Source organism: Aegilops tauschii, chromosome 3 (assembly GCF_002575655.3).
Source record: "Aegilops tauschii subsp. strangulata cultivar AL8/78 chromosome 3, Aet v6.0, whole genome shotgun sequence".
Taxonomy (NCBI): Eukaryota; Viridiplantae; Streptophyta; class Magnoliopsida; order Poales; family Poaceae; genus Aegilops; species Aegilops tauschii.
The window spans coordinates 36,546,932-36,557,147 of record NC_053037.3 but is presented as its reverse complement, the minus strand read 5'-3'; the positions used below and the strand labels follow the sequence as shown (position 1 = coordinate 36,557,147).

At 47.7% G+C, this 10,216-nt stretch overlaps 1 protein-coding gene across 1 annotated transcript; it reads left to right on the top strand.

Annotated features, from left to right (window-relative positions):
* The first annotated feature begins 9,409 nt into the window (after positions 1–9,409).
* On the top strand, positions 9,410–9,964 carry LOC109756738 (uncharacterized). The gene has a single exon (XM_020315571.1). It carries the CDS (start codon positions 9,410–9,412, stop codon positions 9,962–9,964), a length of 555 nt encoding a protein of 184 aa, XP_020171160.1.
* Positions 9,965–10,216: the final 252 nt, after the last annotated feature.

The window sequence follows — 10,216 nt, the reverse complement described above, 5'->3', positions numbered from 1 at the left end:
GGAGTAGGAAAGCAACTCCCCCCCCCCCCCCGAGGTGGGGAAGGAAGAAGAGGGCGGCCTCCATGCATCTGGAGGCAGAAACGTCCAAGAAGGGGAGAGCCTCCTCCGCGGACAACTCCGCGTTGGACACCGACAGCGACTCGGAGTGGCGCCCCAGGGATAAGCCCCTGGCTGAATCGTAAGTGCTCAAAGGCACGGACACACTCATATATCCAACTTCTTCACTTCGTAGTTTTAACATGTTGAATCATGTACTGCAGTCCGGCCCACGACAGCCCCCAGCGATCCTCATCTTCAGGGGGTTCGCTGGATCCAAAAGCGATGGACAGCGGGTCACTGCCGGCGGCCTCCTTTCCCAAGGCCACGGACGACGCCGAGGTGCTGTCCCAAAGGACCTTCCCAGGCCAGGGAGAGATGCAGGAGGCCGTCAGGGTGGCGCCAGAGGGTGAGACCTCGGCCGCCGGACACATGGGGGGCAAATCCCCCTGGAGACTGGCGATGGGGGCCGTATCCAATTCGGCCCCCAGCTAAATACTATTCCGGAGGCCCACATGGCTCCGGAATCAGGCAAGCAGCCTCCTCCGAAAGAAGGAGCTGCGCCTATCTTGCCGGTGACCTCTGTCCATCCAGAGGCATCGGATACTTTAATGGAAGCACTGCGAAGTGCTTCTATTGTTGAGGAACACCGTACCCTCATGGGTACGGTGGTTGAGAGGGTTCAGTCTGCTAAAAGAAGACTGACCGAAGCCTGCACCAGCCTTCTAACAGGCTTTGAGGTATGTGACACAATTATGTAAAAAGAAAGTCATAGTATAGACAATAGCCCCTGAGACTCTGTCCAGTGTTCGGAAAGAAAAGCCGGACAGAGGATCAAATAATTTTCACAGGAGACTAACCATACATGTCTATGTGAGTAAGCAGGCGTCTTTGCTGGCTGCGACCTCTCATTCTGCTGAAGTCTCCAGACTGAAGCAGAGTCTGGAGCGGGCCGAGGAAGAGCTCGGCCGTGTGAAAAAAAAGCTGGAGGACAAGCAAGGTATGCAATGACCTTTTGTAGATCCAGAAACGATGAATGATTTATGTTGACCATAATGCCATGATAATTCATAGCAGCGGCGACCGAGGTGGAGACCCTCAAGAAGGCGCTGGCCGAGGCCCAAAAGAGAGCGGCAAAGGAAAAAGCCGCCCGCGAAAAACACGAGGCCAGGGTCGGTGAGGTCCAGCAGGAGCTCCAGGACGCCGTCAAGAAATGCGAGTCCTTGGAGTACAACCTTGCGGATCAAGAGTCCGAACTCGCCTAGGCCCGTCAAAGCGCACAAGATGCCCGGGTTGAAGCCCAGGGCGCCCTCCAGGAGATCCAGGAGGCCAGGAAAATCACGGCGGGTAAGGCCTTCATTATGCAGAGCAAATTTGTGAAGGAAAGGTACCTCTTACTGACCTGGATTTGGAGTTCTCCAGGAGCGTTTGCGGATCCGCCGCATAGTGTCGCTGATGCAGCGGAGTTCTTCCGAACCGAAGAGGGGAGCTCAATGGAGAAGCTGTTCTGGTCGCAATACCTTGCGCCAGAGCATCCGGTGCCCTTTAGCGATCAGCTAAAACAGCTGACCGAACTGCACAGGGTGGCCGAATTGGCCATGAAGGATTTGATAATCCGTTTATGGCCTGCCAAAGCCATACCCAGCAGCTACTTCGGGCTCGTGAAGCGGCTGGTCAATGCCTGCCCTCGGCTTGATGCCATCAAGCGGTCGGTCTGCATTCAAGGTGCGCGGATGGCCTTCGTCCGTGTCAAGGTGCAGTGGGCGAAGATGGACGCCGTCAAGCTCGCGACCGAGGGACCGCCCGCGGGCAAGGAGCACCGCACGCTCCAGCGGTATTTTGATGATGTCCTGAAGGGATCCCGCATTGTAGAGGGCCAGTGTTCAAAATACATTATCTTTGAATGAAGTCATTCATGTTATCCCTTCCTGTATTATGAAACAAATCCGTTATGTAATATAATGTTTGTTGTTTTTAAAATTTTACCTCCTGTGCGGCCGTTTAGTTAAATCTATCAGTTGGCCAGTCGTCGGCCCCCACGTAGGTAGTACGGGGGTGTTCGAGATGAATCTAAACACTCTTGATCCAAGAGTTTGGTCCTTGAAGGAGGTGTTTAGCACAACGAACTAGGCAATCGGACTATGTGGCTTTATCACCCTCACTTAGCTATAGGAGTTTGACAATAAAAATGTAGGCGCAGCCCCTAGTTAGTATTTAATCCGGACTAGGGTGCTGTAAACACCTGATCGGATGGAGGCCGATTCATCGCATAATGCGGAAAAAATCACAAAAGATTTTTAACCTCCGAATAGCTGACCAGCTCTCGCCGCATCATGACAGTCAGTTTTCGGCTTTCTCTACTGAGGTGTTTGCTCGGATAAACCAGAAACACAATCGCAGTAGTTCTCCCTTTACTACCCTAGCCGATAAGACGGAACGTAAGGTAGCAAGCACAGGAGCCGGGCAACCCAACTATTGACCAAAGACATGATTCGGAGCCGATGCATATAATGCTAAAATTTGGGGTGCCGAACTATAGTGTAAAAAGTGTTCGGACTTTGTTGCCGTAGTATGGAGCATAATGAAGCCCCTGGCGAATTAAAGCGTACAAAAGTGTACGGGTGCAATCGACAAGAATGGCGAAATAAAATGTAGTAAGCTAGTGCCACATAAACTGGGCCGCAAACTGTTTACATTATAATTTGATTAATACGTCAAAGCGTATTTGTACAAATAGTGCGAGAAGCAACAAGGCTATTTAACATGCCAAGATCAAGGGGGAGATGCGTGCGGGACCTGAAAACAGGTAGAATGATTGTCAAGAAGAACATCTAGCGATTCCTCCTCACGTATATGCTGCTTTTCCGCCTTGGTGTATCTATCCTTCGAAAGGACCGATGATTAGGCCGTCGGGAGGGGCTTGTAGAGAAAATGCCTGAAAAGGGAAAGAAAAAGGAAAAGGGAAAGCATGTGCGCCCAGGTTAGGTTAAGCCGTATTATGGGCCACCATCTAGTTATGCCTCCGTCTCTGCCCATGGTATTTTGAGTGCGTAATTATGTACGTGTGGTACGTACGCTGCCATTTGGTCGGGACTGAGATGGAGGCTGAATTGCTAGTCTAACTCCTGACGAGCTGGACTATTATGCTGCGGAGTAGTCCGGACTCGTTTGACAGTGTCCGGGAGCTTGGCCGCTGAATTAAAGTTCAGCTCGATAAGGTCGCTCTGTACTTCCGCTGCCAGGGCCGCGGTGTGCTCCTCTATACGGAGGGAGCGCTCCGTGTTTCCATTGACTGTTATGACACCGTGTGGTCCAGGCATCTTGAGCTTGAGATAAGCATAGTGTGGCACCGCATTGAATCGAGCGAATGGAGTTCGTCCGAGCAGTGCGTGATAGCCACTGCGGAAGGGGACGATATCGAAGATCAAGTCTTCGCTTTGGAAGTTGTCCGGGGATCCGGAGACGACCTCCAATGTGATTGAGCCCGTGCAGCGGGCCTCTACACCTGGTATAACTCCTTTAAAGGTAGTTTTTGTGGGCTTGATCCTTGATGGATCGATGCCCATTTTGTGCACTGTATCCCGATAGAGCAGGTTAAGGCTGCTTCCACCGTCCATGAGGACTCGCGTGAGGTGGAATCCATCAATGATTGGGTCGAGGACCAATGTGTCTGAACCGGCATGACGGATACTGGTCGGATGGTCCCTGCGATCGAAGGTGATCGGGCAGGACGACCATGGATTAAATTTTGGGGCGACTAGCTCTATTGCATAGATGTCCCTGAGCGCACGTTTGCGCTCCCTCTTGGGGATATGGGTAGCGTATATCATGTTCACCATTTTAACCTGAGGGGAAAACTTCTTCTATCCCCCTGTGTTCGGTGGACGGGGCTCCTCGTCATCGTCCTCACTTTGCGACCCCTTCTCCTTGTTCTCGGCATTTAACTTGACGGCCTGTTTAAAGACCCAACAGCTTATGTCGGTATGATTGGCTGGTTTATCTTCGGTGTCGTGGATCTGACATGGATGATCGAGTATGCGGTCCAAGTTGGATGAGCCCGGATTGTTCCTTTTAAATGGCTTCTTCCGCTGGCCGGACTTGGAGCCACTGAATCCGGCGTTGACCGCCGTGTCCTCGGTATTATCACCGTTGCTTTGACGCTTGTGTCTGTTGCGTCGGGGCTTGCCGTTGCTATTTCTAGCTTCAGAGGTGCCAGGTTGGCTTGCATTATTATTGCTACGGGCTAGCCAGCTATCTTCGCCCGTGTAAAAGCGGATCATGAGTGCCGTGAGGGCTGCCATGGACTTCGGCTTTTCCTGGCCGAGGTGTCGGGCGAGCCATTCGTCACGGATGCTATGCTTAAAGGCCGCTAGGGCTTCGGCATCCAGACAGTGGATGATCTGGTTCTTTTTAGTTAAGAACCTAGTCTAGAATTTCCTGGCTAACTCTCCGGGTTGTTGAGCTATGTGACTCAAGTCATCGGCATCCGGAGGTCGGACGTATGTACCTTGGAAGTTATCGCGGAAGGCGTCCTCCAAGTCCTCCCAGCTTCCAATGGAGTTTTCAGGCAGGCTGTTCAACCAGTGCCGAGCTGGTCCCTTGAGTTTTAGCGGGAGGTATTTGATGGCATGAAGATCATCACCGCGGGCCATATGAATATGGAGAAGAAAATCCTCAATCCATACCGTGGGGTCTGTTGTCCCATCATATGATTCGATATTCACGGGTTTAAACCCTTCTGGGAATTCGTGCTCCATTACTTCATCAGTGAAGCAAAGGGGGGGTGCGGCGCCTCTATATTGGGCCAAGTCGCGACGTAGCTCGGATGGAGTCCGTATGTGGTTTTTGGCCCGCGCGTGATTATGCTTGTCACGTCCGGCTAGATAGCCGTCGTTGCGTGTCGGGGCACGCCCCCGCGATCCATAGATCGGTCTGGTCTAACCTGCTCTACTGTCCAGGTCCTGCCGCAGGTCGTATGTATATCCCCGAGTTGTTATATCTCTACCTTTACGGTGAGGTAGTACGGGCTGGTGTTCGGCTTGAGTTGCCGCTTTGTCCCAGCCGTGTGGTGGTCGGTCAGCCGCATTACGCGCTGATGGTACGGGCTCAAGTGCCTCATCATCGAATTGAGGTAGCAATTTGCGCTTCGGGTAACTTTTGGTTGGGCGCTCGAGGCCGTATTCCTCGGCTGCCAGGACATTAGTCCATCTATCGTGGAGCAGATCTTGATCGGCTTGAAGCTGCTGCTGCTTCTTTTTCAGGCTCCTTGCAGTGGCAATTAGCCGGCGCCTAAAGCGCTCTTGCTTGAGAGGTTCCTCAGGCACGATAAAGTCTTCGTCGCCGAGGCTCACCTCGTCCTCGGAGAGTGGGAGATAATTACTGTCCTCCGAGTCTTCATTTACGGCCTGTTCATCAGGGCTAACTTGCCCATCTTCCCGATCGTCCTGTTCGGAAGTTGGCTAGAAGGGGTCTTCTCTGTCTTCGGCATCGTCTGGAGTGTTGTTGCCTCCTGTGTCGGTATTGCTGTCTTTTCCGCGGTGTGATTTAGAGCGGCGCCGCTGACCTCAGCACTTTGGCTGTATCTCAGGAGGTTTATCCTCGACTGGATCTTCTTTGTCATCACCGTTATTCTCTTTGGGTGTATCCACCATGTACACGTCATACGAAGAGGTGGCCATCCAGCGTCCGGTAAATGGCGGGCTTTGGGCCTGCTCTTCTCTGGCATCATCGTCCACACCGTCGATGTCTTCGGAGTCGTAATCGAGCATGTCTTAGGAAACAAATGCACACAAGATTTTTAAATAATGTGCATGCATTCCAGAAACTAGAGAATACCCTACGCGCCGCAGCGAGAATTGATTGATAAAAAATTGGGTTGATGACATGAGCACAAAAATTAAAAAGACATATGGCTTATTATATTTGATTGTGTAGTGTTGTAAAATATTTATTGAACATAAATGTATAATAATTTAATGAAAAACATTTTCCCATGCATGGTTGAATGTTGTGGTGGGTTTTATCCCAGGCATGATTGCATGTTTGGGTGGGCCTTATCTCATTCATAATTATATGATTAGGTGGCATACTTGCATGTTGAGGTAAATAAGTTAGTGGGTATGACTCTCTTAGGTATATATAACATGTTTTTTGACATTTAAAAAAAGTTCATACAATGTAAATATAATGTTTGTGTAGTTTAAAAAATGTTTTGTACCATTCAAAAGATGTATGTGGCATTTTAAAAAAGGTTCAATGTAGATGATGTTTATACAAGGTAGAAAATATATTCCGTGTTTGTGTAAAGACTATTTTGTGCCATTAAAAAATACTCACCTTTTATTAAAACAATGTTTAACATGTATTTCAAAAAATGTTTAAAACATGTATTTGAAAAAAAATGTGCGTCATGCATTTGAAAATATCAACGCATATACAACAAATTCCACAAGTATATGAAAATTGCACAATGTGTATTAAAAATAACATATATATGTGTTGAAAAAAGGGGAAAATAAAAAATAAAATAAAGAAAAGCATTGAAGTAACGTAAAAAAACCGACGAAATGAACCAAAGAAATAGACGAAAACCGAAAGAAAATAGGAGGAAAACCAGAATAATACTTTGTGATTGGGCCGGCCATTAAGGGTACTCCTTGGGGCGACATTATGTTACATATCGTAGTAGGCAATGTAAGAGCAACTAACTGGACGTTACCCCTTGCGGGGAACCTCCAATGGTCACTTTTGCTGCCATTACAGCATGCCAAGTAGTGCGTCCAGCGCCACCACATGTCGTGTGCTGGGAGCTCCCTCTGGATTTCATTTTTTTTACTTTGTACGTGTTTTTGAGTTTTAGATGGGTTTTTTTTCTGTTTTTGGCTTTTTGATTTTTGCCCGGTTTTCCTTAGGATTTGAAGAAGAAAAATTGTGTGATTTTTCTTTTGCATGGAAAAAAATTCTGATTCCATGGAAAGCACAGATTTTCTTCTCATGGAGGCACGGATTTTCTTCTGCGAGACCACAATTGTCCTTCTTGGAAAGGGAAAAGGTCACGGTTTTTGTTTTGTGCGAATTTTTTTTGCTTTCATGAGAAGCATAGATTTGCTTTCACGAGAAGCATAGCAGAAAGGAAAAAAAAACATGATTTTTGTACGTGATTTTGTTTTTGCTTCCATGAGAAGCACAAATTTGATTTCGCAAGAAGCACAGTTGTGCTTCCACAAGAAGCATAGCAGAAAGGGTGAAAAACATGATTTTTTCGTGCGATTTTGTTTTTGCTTCCATGAGAAGCACAAATTTGTTTTGGCGAGAAGCACATATTTGCTTCTCGTGGAGGCACATATTTCCTTCTCGTGGAGTATACCTGGCCATGGGAAACCCGGCCCAACCTGAGCCGACAGAAATAGCCTGACCCGCCCCGGTCTGGTCTTGCCCGCGGGCTGGGCCTGGGCCTAGATTTGAGCCTGAATGCCAGGACAGCCTAGGCTTGGGCTTGACATATGTGTGTTTTAGGGAAGATGACTGCCCGAGGCCCGACGGGCTTTTTTACTGATGGGACGGGCTTGGGCCTAAAATCTAAGCCCAAAGGCGGGGTCAGGCCCAGGCCTGGATTTTCTGGTGCGGGCTTTGTTACACCCAGCCCGAGTTATGGCCAGGTATATCATGGAGGCACAAATTTGCTTCCGTGAAAAGCACAATTGTGCTTCTCTGAAAGGGAAAAAATTGTACTTCCACAAGAAGCACATATTTGCTTCTCGTGGAGGCACAAATTTGGTTGTGTGAGAAGCACGGAAAGGGGAAAAGTGAGAGAAAAACCATGCCTCCGGCTTTGGTTTATTTCAGGGTTTTCATAAAAAAGTTTTTCGAAACCTATTAACATAGGATCTAGTTTCAAAGATCTCGACGCGAGAAATCTAATGATGAAAACGGTTCAGAATTTGGATGCGTGGTTCAAGAGATAAAATGATAAACGAATGTATGAGAAAAAGATAAAACTCTCAGGTTGTGACAAGTGACGCACATACAATGCGCCACTTGCCAGAAGATGGGAGTGACCTTTGCAAGGGGTAACCTTTAACTAGTGATTTTGAGGCAACATATAGCTTGGAGGTATCGGGAGAGATCCTTCGGTGTCGCCTATACTGTGCGCGCACGCGTTTGTGTGTTTATTGGTTTTCATGGGTTTTTTCGGTTACCTTCGAGTTTCTTTGATTTTCTTTTGTTCTTTTGTTTTCTCTATTTTCCAATACATGTCGACTTTTTTCAATAAACGTTGTAGTAGAAAACTAATACACGTTGAACATTTCCCAAATACATGATGAACATTTTTAGAAGTACAGATTAAATTATTTTCTCAAAAATGCTAATTCAAATAAGCATTTAACATATTTTTTAATAGTATGTATCATCTTTTGACTATGTAAACATTTATTTACAATGTAAAAATATATTCAACGTCAAGAACATACTCTTGACATGAGTGAACATTTTTTGAATTAGACGAAACACGTCTTCCAAACTACGCCAATATGCTTTTACATAACATAATCAATTTTTAAAATGTAAATGAACTCACGTGAACATTTTTTCTGAATGGCACGAAAGTTTTTTAAAAAATTACGCACATATTTTTTTACATTTTGTAAATATTTCTTTTTGAAAATGTCACAAACCTTTTTCTAAACTGATCAACATTTTTTAAATGTCAGGAAGCATTTTTTAATGCTATTCATATTTTCTAAAGGTTGTGTGAACAATATTTTTACACTTCATGGACACTGTAAATTCACGATGGACATTTTTTAAAAGTTAGCTAATGTGATGTTTGAAATATACTCCCTCTGTCCCCATAATGTAAGATCGTTTCTCAAGCTAGTATCTCAAATATAAACAGAAATAGAAAAAAGAAAAAGAAAATAAAATTGAGAGGTTAGAAAAAATAAACTAACAACAAAGAAATGAATGAGCGCGCGGCTCCTCCCTCCCACGGGCAGGCAGATCGAGCGTGCTACCGGCGATCACCGCCATCCGTTCCATTAACCCAGCATCTCGCTCGCTTCGCCGTAGGAAATGGCGGTGCCGTGGCGTGCCGTCCGGTGATCCAGGCACCGTCACTTGGACTGGCTCCCAACAAAACAAAGATTGGTTGCTCCTAATATCGATCCCGGCCACCCGTCAACCAACCAACTACTCCATCCCTGACGCATATGCATGTCTGGATTTTGGCCACAAGCATCTTTCAGATGTAGAGGCCGGGGTGAGCCTCCTTTTCTATAAAAAAAAATATGCATGCCTGCATGCAAGCATATGTTGGGGCTACATCCGCCCGGTGCGGCACGACCGCACGAGTAATCAGTTAACGATCCAAGCCATGGCGGCGATCCACCAGCAGCAGCAGCACATGCCCCTTCTTCTCCTCACCTTCCTCCTCGCGGCGTCCACGGCGGCGGCCCGGCCTTCGTACGTCATCAAGTCGACGTGCGTAGCGATCACCAACGCCACCGTGGGTACCCCCTACCGCTACTGCGTGCGCACGCTCGCCGCCGACCCGGCGGCCGCGCCCGCCAGGGACGCCCGCGGGCTCGCCATTGCCGCCGCCAAGCTCACCGCCACCAACGTCTCGTCGACGCTGCACGTGCTCAACCTGCTCGTGGACGCCCTCCAAAACTGCATCGTCACGTACCAATTCATGCAAGGGGACGTCGCCGGCGCGCTCGACGACCTCAGCGCCGGCCGCCTCGACGTGGCGTCGCCCAAGCTCAAGCGCGCCTCGTTCCAGCCGGATTTCTGCGAACTGGCCATGATGGAGAGTGACACCGACAAGGATCCCGTGTCGGAGGAGAACGATGCTAACCAGTTGCTCTCCGGCATGGCGTACAACATCGCGGAACTCATCGCCAACAGGCGACCGCCGCCGCCAAGATGAAGAAGTGATGGTGGTTATTACATTAGTCTTGTCTTGTGGGTAACCAAGTTTAGTTTTCATTTCATTACTTTGTTAGGAGATTCGTACGATTGGAGGAGAACGGATTTACTAATTCACAATTAAGTCTCAGTCAACGCTATAACCATCTAAATTTTTAGGAGATTCGTACGATTTTCCTTTGTTCTTTTGTTTTTTATGTTTCTTGGCTCATCTTTTTTGTTTTTTTTCTTAGATTCCTATTTTCCTTTTTTC